At 44.7% G+C, this 22,955-nt stretch overlaps 1 protein-coding gene across 1 annotated transcript; it reads left to right on the top strand.

The window, feature by feature from the left end:
- The first annotated feature begins 4,268 nt into the window (after positions 1-4,268).
- Positions 4,269-22,841, top strand: tm4sf4 (transmembrane 4 L six family member 4). Its single transcript, XM_078564257.1, has 5 exons — positions 4,269-4,660; positions 5,619-5,708; positions 10,323-10,462; positions 17,453-17,646; positions 20,351-22,841. The coding sequence occupies exons 1-5, from the start codon at positions 4,484-4,486 to the stop codon at positions 20,353-20,355; spliced, it is 606 nt and encodes a 201-aa protein (XP_078420383.1). The 5' UTR covers positions 4,269-4,483; the 3' UTR covers positions 20,356-22,841.
- The last annotated feature ends 114 nt before the right edge of the window (positions 22,842-22,955 follow it).

The following is a 22,955-nucleotide window of genomic DNA, read 5'->3' on the forward strand; positions in this document are numbered from 1 at the left end:
TATAATTATGATAATATAATTATCTTCTCTGTTGGAGCAGGTGGAAGACCTGACCAAGAATTATCCTTAAGTATGTAAATCATTAAATTGTGCAAATCCAAAACGTGAACAGTATTTATTCATTGCAATCAGTTTTGATTCGATAACCAATCTTCGTTATATTATTCTGATCCTGAGAGAAGTGTGAACACTTAACACAGAGTATTGCTTTCCATTTACTAATATACGTTGACTTTTGAATTGGCCATATTGAAAGCCAGCGACAGGAATAAATGGAAAAGTTTCCAAAGCATCGTTGATTAAACCTAAAGACCATTAAAGCTGATATTTATTGCTGATTCTAAACTGAGGGTGGAGGATGGCAGTGTTGCATGTTTTTCACATTTTTAGCGTCAAAATACAGGGCGGAAAAATGGATGGAAAGCATTCAGATAAATTTGAGACGCTGTGTGCCTGTGCATACGCATCTCACCTCATTTGCAGAGCAAAGGCCGTAGATTTTTTTTTATTCATCCAGGGGATGTGGACTTCGCTGGCTGGGCCAACATTTATTGCCCATCCGTAGTTGCCCTTGAGGAGGTGGTGGTGAGCTGCCTTCTTGAACCGCTGCAGTCCAATGTGGTGTAGGTACACCCACAGTGCTGTTAGGAAGGGAGTTCCAGGATTTTGACCCAGCGACAGTGAAGGAATGGCGATATAATTCCAAGTCAGGATGGTGAGTGACTTGGAGGGAACTTCCAGGTGGTGGTGTGTTCCCATGCACCTGATGCCTTTGTCCATTTAGATGGTCGTGGTCGTGGGTTTGGAAGGTGCTGTTGAAGGAGCCTTGGTGAATTCCTGCAGTGCATCTTATAGATGGTACACACTACTGCTACTGTGCGTTGGTGGTGGAGGGAGTGAATGCTTGTGGATGTGGTGCCAATCAAGTGGGCTCTGTGAAGCATATAAGATCCTGAGGGGTTTTGACAGGGTGGATGTGGAGAGAATGTTTCCTCATGTGGGGGAACCTAGAACTAGGGGTCACTATTTAAAAAGAAGGATTCGCCAATTTAAAACAGAGATGAGGCAAAATGTTTTCACCCAGAGAGTCGTGAGTCTTTGGAACTCTCTTCCTGAAAAGGTGGCGGAAGCAGAGTCTTTGAAATTTTTTAAGGCAGAGGTGGATAGATTCTTGGTAAGCAAGGGGGTGATAGGTTATCATGAGTAGATGGGATGCAGATTTCAGGTTAGTATCAGATCAGCCATGATCTTACTGGAGCTGACTTGAGGGGCTGCGTAGCCTACTCCTGCTCCTGGTTCATATGTTCAGAGAGAATTCACAGCTTTTAATTGCAAAAATCAAAAGAAAATCCATTTTTATCAAAGCCACCCACCAGCCCCCCCCCAAAAAAATTGAGAATTTATCTCAGAAATTTTTTGAAAAGAAATAAGACTACTATTTCAATACAGTAAAATAATTCAATGTCTGCCTGAGATAGAGAGACACAGAAAGACAGAGAGAGAGAGAAAGAGAGTTACAAGGAAATAGATAGAGGACAGGATTTTCTGGTCTGGCCCGCCCAAAGTCAATGGACCTTTGGCTGGTCCGTCAAATTTTCCATCCCGCCCGTGACAATTCCCGCCACAGGCAGACTGGAAAATCCCAGCCAGAGAGAGGGACAGAGACAAAGTTTTACTCAATAACTTATAGACCACTTAACAATTCAGGCAGTGGCATAGGGGTATTGTTACTGGAGCAGTGTTGTTAGACCAAGAGTGATGCTCTGAGGACATGGGTTTAAATCCCACCACAGCAGGTGGTGAAATTTGAACTCAATGAAAAAAAATGTGGGATTAAAAGTCTGATGATTGACCATGAAACCATTGCCGATTGTTGTAAAAACCCATCTGGTTGACTAATGCCCTTTAGGTAAGGAACTCTGCTGTCCTCGCCTGGTCTGGCCTACATGTGACTCCAATTAGGGATGGGCAATAAATGCTGGCCTAGCCAGCGACGCCCATGAACAAGTAATAAAAAGAGTTCAGAAGCACATTTCCTCTAGGTAATATTTTCCCGAAACCATTTAACCATTCCACTTTCACATTTTTGCCGGGATTTCCCACATGAACAATGCCAGCAGAGAGCTTTTCACAATAGAAATACAGGGGGATGCTAGCAATGGTACGTTACTGGACAAGGAATCCAGAGGTAAAAACAGGCCAGAATTTTTAGCTTGGCACCCGACCCAGCCAAGTGTGAAATGACGTGTGATGATGTCGGCCGAGCATGCCGACATCGCGCAGCCGCGCAATAGTTCGGTCGGCAGGCGTACACTGGAGCCGGCAGCGAGGCCCACCAACAATTAAAAGGACTATTAAGGCCATTAAATTATCAATTGACGTTAATTTTTCACTGCCCGTTCAACCTAATGGTTGGCGGGCAGGTGAAAAGGCCAAGTGGCCTTTGCATTTTTTTTGGGAACCTCATCCAGGGGTAGGATTAGGTTTCCAAAAGCCAATACAAATAAAATAAAAACTTCATTTTTTGATTAAAAACATGTCCCTGCTCTTGTGACTGAGTCACAAGAGGGGACATGTTTCATTACATTTTTCTGCTCTTTATTTGGTTTTCATATCTCTTCATCTCCCTGAGGCAGCTCCGTGCCTCGGGGAAATTATTCAGCGCTCTCTCACGCACATGCGTGAAGTTTGCGCTAGGCCGGCTCACTCAGTGCTGCCCCTCGCGTATCACTCTGGATGGGTCTTAAGTGGCCCCCCTGCGTAAAATCGCAGTGCGCTGTGGATCGCGGGTGGGGGTCAGCTGCCAGGCCACCCCCCTGCCCCCACCGATCCCGCACACCAAGGGTAAAATTCTGCCCACAGAAAACACTAGAAAAGCTCAACAGATCTGGCAGGATCTGAGGAGAGAGAAACAGAGTTAACATTTTGAGTCCATATGACCCTTTTTCAAAGCTTCAGAGCCAATAGCACTCTCTTCACATACAGTATAAATTGTTGTTTTCCCCTTACGTTGGGATTCTTGCGAAGTGTCCTGATGAGTGCAAGATGAAAAGCTTCAACAGGTCTCTTATTTTAGCAATATTCAATGAATTAATAAATCTGGAATAAAAATCTAATTTTGCAATAACAATCATGAAACCACTGATTGTTGTAAAAATCCATCTGATTCATTGGAAAAACTCAGCAGGTCTGGCAGCATCGGCAGAGAAGAGTACAGTTGACGTTTCGAGTCCTCATGACCCTTCAGCAGAACAGTTCTGTTGAAGGGTCATGAGGACTCAAAATGTCAACTGTACTCTTCTCCGCCAATGCTGCCAGACCTGCTGAGTTTTTCCAAGTATTTTTTATTTTTTGTTTTGGATTTCCAGCATCCGCAATTTTTTTGTTTTTACCATCTGATTCATTAATGTCCTTCAGGGAAGGAAATCTGCCATTATTACTTGGTCTGGCCTACCTGTGACTCCAGATCCATAGCAATGTGGGTGACTCTGAACTGCCCTCTGGGTTGACCTAGAAAGCCACTCAGTTGCATCAAGCTGTTACAGAGGAAAGCACTGTGGGTGTACCGACACCATATGCAGAGCGACAGTTCAAGAAGGCGGCTCACCACCAGCTTCTCAAGGGCAATTAGGGATGGGCAATAAATGCTGGTCTTGCCAGCGAGGTTTACATCCCAAGAATGAACAAACAAAATCAAGCATTGGGGAATGAAGGTCATCGTGGCCAATTGTGGTCCGCACCACATTTTATCCAATTTTATTAAGGTCGAAGAATATTGTCCCTTCCCCAAAATTTGACAATATCAAAGGAAGCTTATTGACACTGAATGCACTCCCTTACTCTGTTACCTCGCCTGTTAAACTAATACAAATGTTGATTCATTAGCCTACCACGACAGATAATTGGAATGTAAAAATATGATTTTTAACTCAATACCATTGATTGCTCCCCCACCCACCCCCCACCCACCCCCCCATCGCAATGTTAAATAAAGTTATGAAAGGTCTTTCACGTTCAAGTAGCAGAGTGGGGAAGTGAGTGAGATAAAACTAAAATCCCATGCAATAATCTTTTATCAAGTAGGAGCACGCATTGAGTTGTCACTTGCTCATTGCAGGTTTACCTCATGAACCATGAGTGTAACACTGCTCACTGGTGAATTATTAACAGGACAAGATAGTTGTCATGGTAAGTGAGGATTTTTTGAGTCCACCTCTCCCTCCACCCCCCCAACTCCACGTAACCAGGGCAATATCTGACCAAACGTAATACCATCAATATCTCATGGGGGCGGCTAGATATATATATATAAAAGCTCCGCCAAGATTCAGCCACTGTCTCACTGTCACCATCGAGAGGGAAGTAAGGCATTTCCCCCCAATTTTGATTCTTCGTTCATTGTCCTCCAGCCCGCAGAGGCAGACCTGAGGGTGAAATTAACACCGGCGCTGAGACTTGAACCTGAACCACCCCAGTTGTCGCCATGTGCTACGGAAAATGTGCGAGGTGCATCGGCATCACACTCATCCCTCTGGCTCTTGCCAGCATTATTTTGAACACGCTGCTGTTCTTCCCGAATGGAGAAACGGGATACAATACTCTAGAGAAACTGGCAGAGACCGTCTGGTATTTCGGTGGGATTGTAGGATCTGGATTGCTGGTACATCACCTTTTTTTTGTTTAAAAAAAAAATTGTCAATTTTGCGGAGTTGGGGGTGGGGGGGAGGGGGTGAGGTGGGTGCTCAACCAGGTTAAAACAACAAACAGGAAAACTAGGATAATCAAGTTCTTAAAACTTCAAAAGTTTTAGTGGGTCGATTATTTTGAACGCAGCAATTCATCACTGTTCGAATAAAATTGCCTCTACGACGTTGTAGCTCATTTTTTTTCTACAAACGCAAGCTTTAAAATGACTCCGCGTGATAAGAGCCATAAGAAATAGGAACAGGAGTAGACCATTCGGCCCCTCGCTCCTGCTCCGCCATTCAATAAGATCCTCTTGCGTTTGGATTTCCACATTGGCATCTAACCCCGATAACCTTTGATTCCCTGGCCTAACAGGGAATCTATCTAGCCCTGCCTTAAAAATATTCAACAACCCCACCCTCACCACCTTCCCAGGCAGTGACATTAGAGTGCAGGCGCTTAACGGGATTCGATCTGAGATTCGCCATTAGTTCTCGCTAAAATATGGGCCAGGGGTTTTGCGGCCCCTCCCGCCCGGCGCGATATTACGGCCCCGCCGAACTGAATGGAGATTTAAAAGGCTCGCCCCCCCCCCCCCCCCCACCCCATCCGCTGGGGGGAGGGTAGACAAGCCACAGTGGGACACGAGTTTCGGCAGATGAACTTTTGAAGTTTTGGGACAAGGTCACTCAAGCTTTCCTGTTTGTTGGTTTAACCTGGACTAGCAACCACCCCAGTTAAAGTCAGAAACAAAGACATTTTATACGGTGAACGCTGGATAGTAAATGTTAATCTTGTAAAGCATATTTCTGATTGCACCAGCGCAATTCCTCCATTCACTGTTATTCCCCCATTATCAAGCATTATCGCATCGTTCAAGTGCGCAGACGTTTTATTTGACCGACCTAATACTTGTCTTGAAATGACGGCAGATGGTGTTCCCGATCCTGGTGTTTGTGGGAATGGAAAATAACGACTGCTGTGGGTGTTGTGGAAACGAAAGCTGCGGGAGACGATTTGCGGTAAGCATTGCGGAAACCGGCAGGATTTCTCCCACCTTCTCTTTTTAAAAACAGTCTTCCCCTGTGAAGAAACGGTGGGATTGGGGGGGGTAAAAAGCTGTGACAGTATGCTTTGAGCCTCACCCTTCCATTTGTAATGAGGCAGGCAAATTTGTAATGAGGCAGGCAAATTTGTAATGAGGGTCCATCTAAAGCTTGGACCCTAATCATATAATACAAGGGGAAGATTTGCTCCGCTTCTTGACTTGTCATGAGCATAAAAGTTTCTCGAAGACCCTGGTCCATCTAGTTCGCCTTCTACCGTGCAGTTGGCACGATGCAATGATAACAGAGTTGCTCACTCATTGGGCAGGATTTTGGGCAGGTGCGGAGGGTGGGCCCGGGAGCGTCCGGGAAAGGGTCCACCGCCCACGATTGGCCCCCCCCCCAACCGTGATTTCACACTGGCTGGCCAATTAGCAACCAGCCAGCACCAAAGGCGCATTGAGAAGCTCAGCGCTGCTGGGGTTGGGGGCGGGAGGAGCACCAGCACAAAAGTCTGTGCATGCGTGGGGGGGAGTGCGCAATGAAAGCTTCCCGAAGGCAGGGAGCTGAACAATTTTACATTCAAAAATAAAGATTTTTCAAAATCGCTCACACACTTAACATAAACAGAATAAAAATTACGTCAAAAAATTTTTGTTTTATTTAATTAACGTTGGAAACCTCATCCCGCCCGTGGGCGAGGTTTCCTAAAAAAATCCAAAGGCCGCCTGGCCCGTTCGCCCGCCCGCCAACTGTAAGGTTGGATGGGTAACGAAAGGTAGCTTTCAATTAATTGATTAAGAGCCTTAATAGGCCTCTTCATTGTCGGTGGGCGCGCTGCTGACTCTCGCGCAGGCCCGCTGACCGAAATATCGCGTGACTGCGTGATGACGTCAAAACGCTCGCCCGAGGTCATTGCGCACTATTTTAAGCCCAATTGGGTTGGGCGCATGCCCGCCTGCGGGAGGTAAAATCCTGCCCATAATGCCTATCAATAGCAGTACAGAGAAGGTTCAGTGGACTCATTTTTGGGATGAGGGGCTTATGTTATGAAGAAAGGTTGAACAGGTTGATTGGAGTTGAGTTGAAGAATGATAGGTGATCCTATTGAAACATGTGAGATACTGAGGGGGTTTGATTGGGTAGATACCGGAGGATAATTCCACTTGTGGGAGAGAGTAGAACCAGCGAGAATAAGTAGTCTAGCATTAAGATGGAGATGAGGAGATTTTATTTCTCTCAGGGGGCCATTAGTATGTGGAATTCCCTTCCCCAGAAAGGAGTGGAGCCTGGGTCATTGAATTTATTCAAGGCTGAGTTAGACAGGTTTTTGATAGGCAAGGGAATCAAGGGTTATGGGAGGCAGACGGCAAATTGGAGTAGAGACACAACCAGATCATCTATGATCTTACTGAATGACGGAGCAGGCTCGAAGGACTGAATGACCTACTCCTGCTCCTAAGTCCTATGTTCTTATGTTCCTGTCAATCCGTGCCAATTAGTATGCAAGAGACCCAGAAATGATTCCAGGAAATACCCCAGTGGTGGAGAGCTTTGGGAACCACAGACCTAAAGTCACCTGTTCCTTCCAAGAGTTCTACACTTACAAATTTCTAATTCAAATAGATCCCAAAGTGGTATCTTCTGATAGAAATCTATCTAATTTGCACTCCATTAAATCATACTAACTGCTGTCACTGTCTCTCTAGAGAGCCTGTTCCATAGGTTGACCACTTGTTCACTGAAATGTTGGACAGAATTTTATGGCCCCATTGCAGCAGTGGTGGGGGCTGTAAAATGCAGTGAGCCTTTCAAAATCCCATTGACTTCGGCAGGACTGGAAAATCCCGCCGGTGGGAGGGGCTGTAAAATGCCGCCCATTGTTTTTGCAGAACTATAAATTCCCTCTGCTTTAAGCACAGGCCATGTCGTCTTTCTACTCTTCTGAACACAATGAAATTCTTTAGTTTTTTTTCCCCCCCCAAATCCTGTCATGATTTCAGTGACTCTCGCTGGGATTAGGATACATTTTCACAACAGTAGGCATCTACCCAGTATCTCATCCAACCGGCCATTCCGGTGTGAGTCTGGATAACCAAGTATTGTCAGGGAGTTTGACCATGGAGAGCGTCACTGTTCCAGGCTGATTTTTCCCAATCTAACCTGGGGATATTGAGGTCTTTTCTGCTGACCCACTGAAGCCAGCGAATGTAGCACAGTCCCGGAATCAAATCGCGATTCTTCTGGTTTATATGGTTCCGTATTACACCGTGAGGTGCATTTATTCAATTAGTGATCATTGGAGCTTTATGTCATTCCTAAAGTCAGAGCACTCTGGACTCTTAAATAACTCTTTCAAAGAGCTGGCATGTACATGAGGGGCAGAATGATCTCTTTCTGTGCTGTAAGGTTCCATGATTCCATTGAGGTTTTATTCCATTTGAATGGTGGAACTGAGAGATGTGCATATATTCTGGTCCAAACCACCCCTCTCTCTCAGCAAGAACTATTGGAGAAGGTTTTCAACTTGCTGCCCGGGTATAGAACTGGAGTTGCAGGACAGCTGCCCTTCAGAGAAACTGCACGCTTTTCATTCCCATTTAAAATCAATTATTCGTGAACTCCGATTTCGAGCTTTTAGTTTCAAGTTTTGCAGAACAAATACTTCCCCTCCCTGATTCCCCATTTCCCCCACCCAATTCTCCGTTATCAATTTTATTGGATGTTAAGCCATGACCTTGCGCTCAATGTGGACTCCCAATGCCCAAAGGTCTCTGCCAGCAGCGCTAAAGATGAACTTTTTGGCTCTAAATCTCCCCGGCTAATCTGGATCTTAACTCCATTTACCTTCCTTGGCTCTGTAACACTTAATGTTCTTGCCTGGTTAAAAAAAATTATCAATCTCAGTTTTGAAATTTCTGTTGATCCCAAGCCCCAATAGTATTTCAGGGGGCAGAGTTCCAGATTTCCCCTAGCCTGTGTGTGAAGACCCTGGCATCAACCCTATTGCCTAGCTTTAGTTTTAAGGTTGGGTTCCTTTGTTCTGATTCCCCTACCAAAGTTATAGACTTTCTTTATCTACCCTATCAAATTCTCTAGTCTATCACCTTTTAGATCGTACATTAATCTTCTATATCCATGGATCAGTTTCTTTATCTAAGTTGAGAATGGTTAAACTTTCTTGTATTTAGAGCCATAGATGTTTACAGCAAATAAGGAACCCATTCGACCCATTGCATCTGCACTCATTCTTTGCTATAGAAATCTAAAATTAACTCTGCCACCCCTCTTTCTCTTTCTCTCTCTACTAATGGACCTGTATCTTTCCTATTTCAAGTGCTGGTGCCTATTTTGCCTTGAATAATACAATAATCTCTGCCTCAGCCATTTCCTGCAGCGTAACATTTGAACAAGATGAGCTGAAACAGAATTCTATTTAACTATTTTGATCTTAAGTCTTTCCAACTGGAATGACCCTGTTTTGGATCTTATTATATGTGCAGTCAGAGCACATATCAGAATTTAAGGCACACACTCTCCCCAATGAGTTTCCATCAATTAAGATAAAATGGCAGAAAATCGCGGTTGTGAAGTTTGGAACCCCATTACTAACGTGGAGGAGGAGAGACTACAGGGAAGTCTGGCAAAGCTGGAGACATGGACGCCTTGCCAACCTTAACAGCAGAGCCTTATTTGGATAACTTTGGGCTGAAACCTGTCCAATAAGCGTCAAAATTGGCTGCATGGCCAATGGGAGAGAGTGCTAAGAAGTGGCAAGAGACCACAGCTGAAAACCCGTGGGAATAGCTGGGGGCTGCAAGATTTGGGCTAGGGACAGAGGGCGTTTGAATGAATGGGGTCATCAATGAGAATAGGGTGAGGCTGAAGGCTTCCTTGTGAAGCCTGGCAGGGAGGATTCCTGCTTCTCCTGGTCCACATGGAGTGCTAAAAAGAGATGATCTTCTACTGACCTTAGGCACTCAGCACCTCCCACCTCAGATACGCTGCCAGGTAGCCAATGGTGGGGATCTCCCCATACGAGCATTTAAGTTTAAGTCAGGTCCCTCATCGATGGCCTGATTAGAATAGTGCTCGCCCCCACCTCCAGACCCTGTCTTGTCCATTGCGTGGGTTTAAAATCAAGGCCCGCGAACCTGATACGTGTTCCTGGTACACAATGTTTTGGACCCTGACTGGAAATAACACTCTTCATTTAATGGTGCCGACAGACAGAAGCTAATATCTACCAGAGTTAATAGACAAAATTTACAAAGCAAATCAATGGCTGGGCCAAAGTGTCCAACATGGGCTCTTAGTTTAGCGTCAACCTTTGTGCAATACTTCCTTGTTTCAAAATTTATAACGAGAAACTCAACGCAAAAGTTAGCCTCATTTCCAAGATATAAATTTGAAGCAATAAAACATGGTTTATTCCTTAAGGACCATGATTGTCTATTTGGTAGGTAAAGGAAATCTGAGATGGAATGTTATAGAGAGATCACGTTTTGATCTAATGCAGCCTTGTTTTCTTCAATCTTAATGTTTGTTCACATCATATTTTAACTAATTTGTTGTTTTGTCTTCATTTAGAATTTCTCCTCGATAATCTTTGCTGGGATAGGTGTGGCAGGAGCTGCCTACAGTTTCATCGTTTCGGTAGTGGGCCTCAATCAAGGACCAAAATGTATCACAAAGAGCAGCATCAATTACACCTACCCCTTTGCTGATGGGTAAGAAACATCACTCATTCAGACTCTCTCCGAAATGCCATTATTGTATCAGTTCATTGAAATTCTAATTCCTCCAAAGCTTCCAAGGATACCCTCTTAGTGACACTTGTCCAACGATGCAGTGATGTAAACCATTACTTAGACCTGGGGCGAGCCTCTGGGCTGCATTTGTGATCTCATTTTAATCACTTTTTCATTCAACTATCCAGCCATTGAGCACATGTGACAATTTCAAGATGCATTAGTGATCTTAACACCACTTTATACAGCAGGTGGTAACTGTGCGTGAAATCGCATGCATAAGTTATGAAAAGTTGGACTTTTGTTGAGAAATGCATTGAGGATGCAGTTTCTATTGCTTTGCGCCAATCTTTTCGTGGATTCAGGCCTTTAAAAACGGTTGGGCGGAACCCGAATGCGAAGCCCCATCCCCATTTTTTGCAGGTCCCATGTTTGTCGCTAAGGGTAAGGGAATGAGGAGTGAATCACACAAGGTGGAAAACCCAAACTCAGAAGGGCCATTTGAAGTTAGTGCTGAGTTCAAACAGATCCAATTAACCCTTCCAAGGGCCTTAACCTGCAGCGCGGGAGTCAATAATTTATGAAGGAGGCATAAGTGCTCATGAAGGGCAGATAATGTCTGTTTAAATGCCATGATCTGAATTTATTTAAATCCTCTACCCTTTAAAAAGGCAAGAAAAGAGGCTTCAGCTGTCAAAAACACTGGAATGCTGGAGCGCATTAATTGGCAGATCAAGTGGTGTAGCTTAGAAAAGAAAAAAATAACCATTTGTTCCTGCAGTTCCAATAGACTTCATTGGTGTCATTTCCCAATGGCTGGTATTACAGCTGAGGCCATTATGAATGCTTGGCTAAATTTCATAAGCTCCAAAACCACTTATTTCAACATGGAGGCTGAATTCACATTTTGATTGACAGATTTAAGAGGCTATTAAAGAATTAGCTGTCTATGATGTGGTTAGTGAATAGAAATGTGTTTGCTTTTATAACAGATTGACCAGCTGACAGGATTTCAAACCTTTGAATGTGTTTCATGAATGAGAACTTTTTTTAGTATCAAATGTGTATGAGTGAGAGTTTCTTAGATAGTTAGTTTATTTTTTCATCTTCACATGGCTCCTGAGATCTGCTCATCATGGGTACTGGGTGAGCGGCCATGGAGGTGGCATGGAGGTATGAGGGGGCATGGAGGTGGCATGGGGTAAGGAGGTGGCATGGGGTACATGAGAGGGCATGGGATGGGTGGGGAGGTGAGGGTTAGAGAGCCTGACGCCCTTTAATAAAACTGGGCTGAAGTCACAAAGAACCAAGTAGGGCCTTTTAACCAGCCAACCTTGGCCTCACCTGCCCCTGTGGCTACCTCCAGACTGCCTCCGGATCACGTGATCACTCCCCCATCTCAGAGCAAAAATCGTGTGGGCAGGGCTTGCTTCCATGGAGATGGGTCTGCCAAGTCAGAAGATTTCTTGACTCAATCTTCCTGCCCCTGTGGTGAAAATCTGGCCCTTGGTGTCAGTAAATAGTTGTAGGAGCCCAACCTGCCAAATTGAATACAACTCCCTTTAGGGGTGATCATGTTGTATGAATGATTATTCCAAACCCTTCTTTTTGCCCCACTTAAATTTTAATTTGCTCTCATCTTTTGGATCTCACAGAGAATATGCAAAGGGGAACATTGTTCTCATATCTGGCGAGTGTCTTCTAGCAGTTGTCTACGCATTCCTGAACAGGGACCTGTTCTCTACATTGCTATGACCCAGTTAGGGACCATTAACATTAACTACCTCCCACCCCTGACTACTGCCCCACTGCCTGACTACCCTCCCAAATCCCCCCGACTACCTCCCAACTCCCCAACTATCCCCTGACCCCCAGACTACTGCCCTCAGCCCCCTGACTACTGCCCCCGCAGCCTGACTACCCTCCTGACCACCTGACTACCAACATTCCCCATCAACATCTCCGCCCCCTAAACCCCCACTTCCCTGACTCTTTTTTATGTCCATTCATGGGATATGGACTTTGCTGAATGGGCCAGCATTTATTGCCCATCCCTAATTGCCCTTGAGAAGGTGGTAGTGAGCTGCCTTCTTGAACTGCTGCAGTCCGTGTGGTGTAGGTACACCCACAGTGCTGTTAGGACAGGAGCTCCAGGATTTTGACCCAGCAACACTGAAAGAACGGCGAGGGAAACATCCAGGTAGTGGTGTCCCCATTTATTTGCTGCCCTTGTCCTCTTAGATGGTGGTGGTTGTCAGTTTGGAAGGTGCTGTCGAAGGAGCCTTGCTGAGTTCCTGCAGTGCATCTTGTAGATGGTGCACACTGTTTCTACTGTGCGTCAGTGGTGGTGGGAGTGAATGTTTGTGGATGTGGTGCCAGTCAAGTGGGCTGCTTTGTCCTGGACGGTGTCAAGCTTCATGAGTGTTGTTGGAGCTGCACTCATCCAGGCAAGTGGAGAGTATTCCACCACACTGCTGACTTGTGCCTTGTAGATGGTGGATGGGCTTTGGGGAGTCAGGAGGTGGGTTATCCATCGCACAATTCCTAGCCTCTGACCTGCTCTTGTAGCCACAGTACTTATATGGCTAGTCCAGTTCAATTTCTGGTCAATGGTAACTCCCAGGATGTTGATAGTGGGGGATTCAGTGATGGTAATACCATTGAACATTAAAGGGCAATGGTTGGATTCTCTCTTGTTGGAGATGGTCATTTCCTGACACTTGTGTGGCACAAATGTTATTTGCCACTTGTCAGCCCAAGCCTGGATATTGTCCAGGTCTTTCTGCATTTGGACATGGGCTGCTTCAGTAACTGAGGAGTCGCGAATGGTGCTGAACATGGTGCATCACTTTTGACCTTATGATGGAAGGAAGGTCATTGATGAAACAGCTGAAGATGGTTGGGCCAAGGACATTAACTACCTCCCACCCCTGACTACTGCCCCACTGCCTGACTACTCCCTGAGGAACTCCTGCAGTGATGCTGGAGCTGAGATGACTGATCTCCACAACCACAATCATCTTCCTTTGTGCTAGGTGTGACTCCAACCAGCGGAGAGTTTTCCCCCTTATTCCCATTGACTCCAGTTTTGTTAGGGCTCCTTGATGCCACACTCAGTCAAATGTGGCATCAAGGGCAGTCACTCTCACCTCACCTCAGGATTCAGCTCTTTTGTCCAGGTTTGAACAAAGGCTGTAATGAGGTCAGGAGCTGAGTGGCCCTGGAGGAACCCAAACTGGGCATCAGTAAGCAGGTTATTGCTAACTAAGTGCTGCTTGATAGCACTGTTGATGACCCCTTCCATTACTTTACTAATGATGGAGAGTAGATCACCTCCCCAACTATCTTCTATCCCTCCTTGACGAACCAATGCCCCATCCCTGCCCAACTACCACCCACCTCCTGACCATCCGACCCACCATCTGACCCCTGCACCCGCTGACCACCCAACACCCACCTGACCACCCCGAGCCCCGAACTATCCAAACCTCCTCCTCCCCCGATCCATCCTACCTACTTACTTTACACACTTACCTTCTCTCCTGTCAAAGTGACGGGGACCTTTAAACTTACCGCGTTATAGCAGGTAGTGCCTTAAAAAGGGGGTGTAGCTTCACTCCCCCCCCCCCCCAACACCTCTGCACTGCACAGAAACAACTCCAGAGCTGTTTCTTCTTAATTCACACAGGATGTGGGCTTCGCTGGCATTTATTGCCCATCCCAAGTTGCCCTTGAGAAGGTGGTGGTGAGCTGCCTTCTTGAGCCACTGCAGTCCATGTGGTGTAGGTACACCCGCGGTGTTGCTGGGAAGGGAGTTCCTGGATTTCGACCCAGCGACAGTGAAGGAATGCCAATATATTTCCGTTGCGCTGCACATTTCTCAGCAGGCTCAGCTGGGAAGTCAGGGAGAGAGATGTGCAGCTCCAGACGACGGTAATTAAAAAATTCTGGGGCAGTATTCAATTCATTGCTAAGGCTAAAAATAATAAACAGCACTGTTGGCTCTTTACATACGTCTGATAAGATTTACCGTGTCGATTATTGACTGCTTCTCATCTGTTCAAACTGTTGGCATTTGGGAGTAATTGCACAAGCACAATCTAAAAGGAGACAGTCAGGTGAAACTGCAATCTCTAACAACCTGCCTCAGACAATGCAGAAAAACTAAGCCTCCTCCCATATCCTGGTCAGGCTTTTCTAGAAAATTTATTTTTTTTCCCCCTTGTATTTTCATTCAATTTTGTCCTATGTTAGAACCATATCTTCAAGAACTATATTTTCTTTTAAAATTTGGAAGGACATTACATTATTTGGGCACTTGCGAGCTGAACTGGATTTTTTTTTAAAGAAAAGGTCATAACTTCATCTTAGACTGGAGCAAGCATGCGTTCTCCAAGAAGTCACATGACATCAGCTAAATGACCAGCATGGCAATTGTGGAGGAGAGCTATTTGTCTATTTGAACTTTAATTGATGGAAAGGAAAAACTGCTTTAAAGGCAAAGGTCTGGTGATTTACAGGAAATCAACTGACGGAAGAGCTTTATGTCTTAAACTTGCTGTTTTGAACTCAGTTGGGAATGAACCGAGAAGGGGAAAAGTTGAGCAGCTTGTGTTCTCCTTGCCTTGCTTGGAATCTAGTATCCAGTATCCAGCTAGGAATCCTCACCTCAGTGGAACTTCTCTGTAGCTGGAAACACGAGGGGCTAAGACAAGAAGCATCCGGTTCTATTTTCCTCCACTGAAGCTCCATTTGTGAGAACCTCCAGACATCTACTGGGACTAGCGACCCATCCTCACATGAGGGAGTACCAGATCAACAGTGTCACAACCCTACAAACTATATCATTTTTATAAAGTCATTTCCTTCAACTGCCATCTCTGCAGAGACCCTATTTGTTTGTCCTTTGTTTGCATGTGTGTGTGTGTGTGTGTGTGTCTATGTGTGTGTATGCTGGGGAATTTTAAAAGGGATACATGGTTACACTTCCAGATTATCAATTGTGTGTTAACCAGTTCTTGCAACCTGTTTTAAAAAAGCGGTTTCATTTTGGAATAAACCAAGTTTATTGAAAGAAGCCTGGTTATACTGCATGAGAAGAGGATGCTGATTGGTTTCCAAGTGGACTCTGATTGGTAAGGGCATTGCTATGGAAAATACACCAGGGAACAGTTAGCTGCCAAGCTTTTCTTTAAATTCAAACTAGGGACTCTGATTAGTCAAAGCATTGCCATGGGGAGTGAACCAGGGATTGGCTGTCCCACAAGCTTTTGTTTAGTCGAAAAAGGCACAATGTGTGGGCATGTTCTTTTTGTTTGCAAAGGTCAGGGGCCTGCGTGTGAATATATGGAGCTTCTAGCGTGCGTAAGTGAGCCACACTGCCAGCCCAACTGATTTCTTAAATTGGTTATTACTGTAACTCTTAGCCCAATCAGGAATGTTTTACAATTGTGGAATCATGTCTAATGTTGGACACTATGTTCGATGTTTTGCAAGCACAGACTGGTGAAGTATGGTCAGTACTTTGCCTGTTGTGAACAGCTGAAGGGGCGTGCTGTTTGATACGTTGGTGTCTCAAAACTTTGAGCAACAGGTGAAACTAGCAGTTTTCTGCTGCTAGTATGCAGTAGCAGCATGAGTGGCATTCTAACAGGATGCCACCATCAAGCCAATGTTCAGCAACATTTGTGACTCCTCAGACACTGAAGCAGTCCATATCCAAATGCTGCAAGATCTGGACAATATCCAGATTTGGGCTGAGAAGTGGCAAGTAACATTCGTGCCACACAAGTGCCAGGCAATGACCATTTCCAACAAGAGAAAATCTAACCCTTGACATTAAATGTCATTACCGTCATTGAATCCCCCACTTTCAACATCCTGGGGCTTACCATTGACCAGAAACTGAACTGGACTAGCCATATAACTACTGTGGCTACAAGAGTAAGTCAGAGACGAGGAATGAGTAACTCATCTCCTGATTCCTCAAAGCCTGTCCACCATCTACAAGGCACAAGTCAGGAGTGTGATAGAATACTCCCTGCTTGCCTAGATGAGTGCAGCTCCAACAACATTCAAGAAGCTTGACAGAATCCAGGACAGAGCAGCCCGTTTGATTGGCACCTCATCCACAAACATTCACTCCCTCCACCACTGACGCACAGTGGCAGCAGTGTGTACCATCTACAAGATGAGCTGCAGGAACCAAGCCTCCTTACGCAGCACCTTCCGACCCACGACCACTACCATCTAGAAGGACAAGGGCAGCAGACACATTGGAACAGCACCACCTAGAAGTTCCCTTCCAAGCCAGTCACCATCCTGAATTGGAAATATGCTGCTGTTCCTTCACTGTCACTGAGTCAAAAATGTGGAACTCCCTCCCTAACTGCACTGTGGGTGTACCTATGCCGCATGGACCCGAGCAGTTCAAGGTGACTCACCACCACCTTTTTCAAGGGCAATTAGGGATGGGTAATCCCATGAATGAATTTTTAAAAATGAGTGCAAGACAAAAAGCTTTGACAGCATGTCTGTTTATTCAGTAATACTGAAGTTCTGTACTGCCAAGCGACAATTCATTACTTGTCCTTCTCTCTCGATCATTGTTGTTTGAACTGCTGAGTGCATTCTAGCATTTTCAGTGTCTTTTGTCCAGATTTAAGACAATTGGCAAAAGAACCAAAGTTCAGGGTTGGGGATGTGTGGGTGTAGAGGAGATGAGGAGAATATTTTTTATGGAGCAAGTTGCTGATGCACTGCCTAAAAGGGAAGAGGATTCAATAGAAACTCTTCAAAGGGTATTGAATCTATCATTGAAAAGGAAAAAATTGCAATGAAGCAAAACTAATTGGATAACCCCTTCAAAGAGACTTGATGGGCCGAATGACCTCCTTCCATGTGACATGGGTCTATAGACGAGTTTGTTGACTTGTTTTCACTCTTGGTGTTTTGTTTTTTCTTTGGCAGCGATTACCTGGGAAACCACGGCATGTGGGATATCTGTGCAACGCCTCCCAATATAATCTCCTGGCACGTCACATTGTTCTCTCTCCTGTTGGTGATAGGTGGAGTTCAGCTCATTCTTTGTGCCATTCAAGCTATCAATGGGCTGATTGGGTTTATCTGTGGGGAATGGAGCTGCTGCTCATCCTGCAGTTCAGGTAACCTATATCATTACTTTATCTTACATACGTCGACCAGTTCTTTTTCCCAAACCAGTTTATAGGTGGTAATAAAACAGGATTAAACAGCTAAAGCACTGAATATATAAGTGTTTATGAGGCAAAGATACTAAAATAAATCCCTATCTGCCTTCCCTGCAGAGAGGATCTGACCCAGTTGTGCTAGAAACAGTCAGATTGCAATCATACTGTGTGCAGACAGGTTTATTATCCATTAACACATTCCCATGTCCACTACTACAAGAGTTTAACCTGCTTGAAATGAAGAGGTTTCTTTTCTTCTTTCATGGAATGAAGGCACCACCGGCAAGGCCAGCATTTGTTGCCCATCCCTAACTGCCCTTGAACCGAAAAGCTTGCTAGGCTATTTCAGAGGGCAGTTAAGAGTCAACCACGTTACTGTGGGTCTGAAGTCAAATGTAGGCCAGGCCAGGTCACTAAAGGACATTCGTGAGCCAGATGGGTTTTTACAACAATCGACGATAGTTGTCATGGTCACCATCACTGAGGCTAGCTTTATATTCCAGATTTATTCAGTGAATTTAAATTCTGCCATCTGCTATGGTGGGATTTTAACTCATGTCCCCAGAGCAATAGCCTGGGCCTCTGGATTACTTGTCCAGTGGCATTACCACTATGCCACCATCTTTCCTCCGCCAAAGTTAATGCTATCATTAAAATAATGAGCAAGTTCAGACAAGCAGGTTAAAACGTTATTGATGGTGAAACAAAAGGCACACGTACTTGGCCTAGATTGGCACATTGCATATGGTGGCAGGTGCAGAGCACTGGGTTAGGCTTCATGGTTTGGTGCAGTTTGGTTAATTCCCATGCATTCATGCAGAATATCGGTGGCTCGGTGTGTATTGGGTAGTCTATCCATGGTTCATGTATCCATGAACCACCACCGGAACATTCCCTCGCTTCAAAAAGAAGTGTTCGGACGAGGTCGGCTTAATTTCTTATCAACTGGCAGTGTGCGTACAATTTTTACCCATTGAAGAGGCAGAGGTGAAAGGCCTCTTTTTAAAAATGACATCAAAATACTTTTCACTCCATCCTACTCAAGCCTTCCCGCAAAATGTGCGACATTCTGACAAGTACCCATGTTAGCATCCTACTTCTAGGCCTCTGCCTTGGCCACTCTGTACCTGACTATTCAGATGTGCACAAATTGGCTTGGGCATTCAGCCAAACTTTCAGCAGAGGTTCTGGTGAGAAACTGGCAGAAGCCCCGGTGAAATTGCAAAAAATGGAAAGACTTGCATTTATATAGTGCCTTTTCTGAAGTTGAGGGAATAGTACACTCAGTCACTTGGTAGTACAGAACTTGAATATTGCTGAAAAGAGAGACATGTTGCTGAAGCTTTTCGTCTTGCCCGAAGGACAAATGCAAGAATGCCAAATTTCAAATGATCACAACAATTTATACTACATGAGAAAAGGGTGCTGATTGTTTGGCAAGTCTACTCTGGTTGGCTGAGGCGTTGTCATGGAGAAAGCAATGGGGAATCACCCAGGAGCTTGGGGAGCCTATAGGTCCCCATTGCAATGCCTCGGCCAATCAGAGTCAACGTGCCAACTAATCAGCAGTGAAGTACATTTTTTGTTGGTAAATAACCTTCAAAGTGTTACGAATGAATGGGTTTTAAGATAATTGGCAAGAGGGTAAATAAGGAGAATTATTTTACATTATGAGTTTTATGACCTGGAGTTCAGTGCCTTAAAGAATGGTGAAGCCAGATTCAATAGTAACTTTCAAAAAGTAATTGGATATAAATTTGAAAATGAGAAAAGGCTGTGGGGCTATGGGAAAAGAACAGGTCAGTGGAAGCAATTTGGATAGCTCTTTCAAAGAGCTGGCACAGGCATGTGGGCTGAATGGCCTCCTTCTGTGCGATAACATTCCACTAATCTTACATGATGTAGTACCAAACATTTGCATCACAAAACATTAAATTGAGCAGAAACGTGTTGTGTTAATAAATTGTGGCAACCAATTTAATCTGATCGTGATTAACTGTTACAATACCTCCAACATAAAAACAAAGCAGCTAGAATGTCCTCAACTTCCACCAATTTTCCAGTGGATCTGGTGTGGGTGGAAACTTGCTCTGTCGTATCCCCACTTCACTTCCCCCCGCCCACCTTTCCCAGTGGGTGAATCCAGTTGTTGAAAACGTGCCTGCCAAAAAGTTGCAGATGTGCACAATTTAAATTCAAATGTGGCCTATGTATTTTCTGCTGCTCTGAATGGACGTTGAGGCTGAGGGGTAGAAGATTGTCTCAGGCAGTGGGGCTAAGCGGGGCGTAATCACATCAACTTCCCCCGTTATACGCCGGCCCGACATACAAGTGTATTGAAGAAAATTGCGGGGTGAAAATCGAGCGGGGAGTCTAACAGGTATCTGACTGGATGCTGAATGTTTTGAGCCAACGTTCAACAGGAGTTTTCACTGTTATGCCTCTCCACTGGGCCCCGGTATTCAGCATTGTGAAGTCGACAGAGAGAAGCAGGGCTCCGAGCAAAGTACACCTTGTGCCCATGGCCTCCAAGCCCCACTTCTCCGGAGATGCAGTGCCCCCAACCCATCCCAACCCTTTAGATATCAATAGCGCAGATACCCATAAACTGTCTTGTTTTGAAGATGTTCCTCTTATTCTTCCATCTCTTTCTCTTTAGCCTAATGGTGCTGCAATGTGAAGCGGATTGTTCAACACCAGCACTAGACGACCAATAATTGAGGCTAAGCAGCTGCAGGAAACTTTCTTCTGACTCTTTTTGCCACATGAACACGCAACACTTCTGAATAGAAACGCGCATGGATTTCATTTTATTCCCTGAAAATAACCTGCTGAGCCTAGAATGAGGAAGCAAGCCTACTGGATTCGCGTGACATTACTCGGGCAATGATGTTAAGAGAGGCATTAACCAATTTAGTTTAAACTAGTTTTAAAATAGAGAAATCTCATCCAATTTTGTGCTAACACACATTCCTGGGTCGCTAGAGCAAGCGCTGATCTCACTTTAACTCAGGGAGGACCCTGCTAACAAAAATGTCTGTGTAAAAACGTGCGTGTAAAATGTATTTCTTCCACGAGTTGACTTATTAATATATGGCTCTGGGTTTAAGCTTTCAGCTCACTACCTTGTGTGTAGAATAGGCTTTGTGTAATGTCTGCCCTGTATAGAAAGTTTCCAGGTTATTCCTTTCCATTGATTTTAATGGATGGAAGCTCAGGTGGTTTATGTAACAGGTTATCTGATGCAATGTCAGTTTAACCTGCCTCCAGTCAAATCCAACTATTTCTTTCCAAATGGTACAAATTTCAACTTCTGCTTAAACGCTGGGGGTATCCAAAAGATGATGGAAAATATCATTTGTGATGGGTTTTTTTTTCTGTTGTTGTCGCGTAATTTACAAATCAGAATAGATGTGAAATTCTTAGCCCACCAAGTAATGAGCATGCCCACGATGGGCCGAATGGCCTCCCTCTGTCCAGTGCGATTCCATGATTCTAAAATGGGATTACGGTGAGACATGGTGTCAAGGCCATCTGTACAATTCCAGAAGCAATAATGGGAAGTCTCTTTAACGGAGCTTTGATTAACGTGCAATTAGCTGCTTAGTTGATGCCCTTTTGTTTAAGAGAAATGATAGATTGTTAGAGGCTGTGTGGTAGTTACTACATTCGGAGGTGAACTTCTGGATGAGAAAGCTCTATGAAGACTAAAACCAGAGAATACAGAAAACACTCAGCACATTAGGCAGCTTCGGTAGAGACAACAGATGAAGTAACATCTTAGACCATTCCATATGATCATGGCTGATCGTGGGCTTCAACTCCATTTTCTCGCTCGCTCCCCATAACTCTTAATTCCCCGAGAGACTAAAAATCTGTCTATCTCAGCCTTAAATATATTCAACAATAGAGCATCCACAAACCCTTTTGGGGTAGAGAATTCCAAAGATTTACAATTCTTTGAGTGAAGTAATTTCTCCTCATCTCAGTCCTTATCCTGAGACCGTGGCCCCCGTGTTTTAGATTCCCCGACCAGCGTAAACAATCTCTCAGCGTCCACCCTGTCAAGCGCCTTCAAAATTTTGTATGTTTCAATGAGATCGCCTCTCATTGTTCTGAACTCCAGATAATATAAGCCCAATTTACTCAGCCTCTCATCATAGGACAACTCCTTCGTCCCAGGGGTCAATTTAGTGAGCCTTCGCGGTACCTTCTCCAGTGCAACTATATGCTTTCTTAAGTGTGGAGACCAAAACTGCACACAGTACTCCAGATGTGGTCTCACTAAACCCTGTACAATTGAAGCAAGACTTCTTTCTTCTTGTACTGCAACCCTCTTGCAATAACGGTCAACATGCCTATGGACAAGAAAACGTACCAGTCTTGGATATATTCCCTGGCAAGGGATGGAAATTTTCTGAAACGACGAGGCGGGGGTTCCTTTCTCACACCATTCCAGTAGAGCTCTAAATGTGCTGGTAAAGGAACTGGGGAAACCTGCAGAAATAATCTAATGCTATGCCCATGGACCTCTTGGCATCTGAGGCTGAGTGGGTAACTGTGGAGTTGGTGCCTTCTGTGTAACGCCTTCCTAGACACGTGTCCTTTTTTGCTACGTTTCATAATTTCATTGGTCGTAGCCACCAGAGAAAACTTGCACATATCTGTCGTACAACTAAATCTAGTGACCAGAGGAACTAAATCTAGTGACCAGAGGAACTCTTCCCCGCAGTTGAGTGAAAAAAGAAAAGGAAAGCATTCTTGAAACGTTTTATTCCTCCTCCCCCCACCCACTCTGAATAAAGAAGAAAAAAAATTACATTGAATTTGACAGCACAGGGAGAGGCCATTCAGCCCAACTGGTCTGTGCTGCCCCACATGAGCCATGTTCAGAAAAGCAGAAAGAAGTCTCCACTTTTCAGCCAGAAACATAGGCAGATAAATGTTCTATCCCAGGTAAACCATTTAGCTATGTTTAAGCCAAATTTAGGTGCACAATGACCACAAGTTCATTCTATAACCTCTTGTTTTGAGGATCTGCGTCTTATGAAAAATGAGAGTTTGCTGTAATGGTGCACAAATCATGTTTTGTAACATATTTATGGTGACTTATTAAACACTCACTGGAGTCTCTGCTTCACTCTGTTAAATGGTTCCATTTATTTGAGAAAAAATCGACCAAAGCTCTCACATTATCCTTTTCAGTAAACACGGCCAGAATTTTGTGTTCCGAGGCCGGGTGTGCGCCCCACCTGAGTGCTTGT

This window comes from Cetorhinus maximus, chromosome 19 (assembly GCF_964194155.1).
Source record: "Cetorhinus maximus chromosome 19, sCetMax3.hap1.1, whole genome shotgun sequence".
Classification (NCBI taxonomy): Eukaryota; Metazoa; Chordata; class Chondrichthyes; order Lamniformes; family Cetorhinidae; genus Cetorhinus; species Cetorhinus maximus.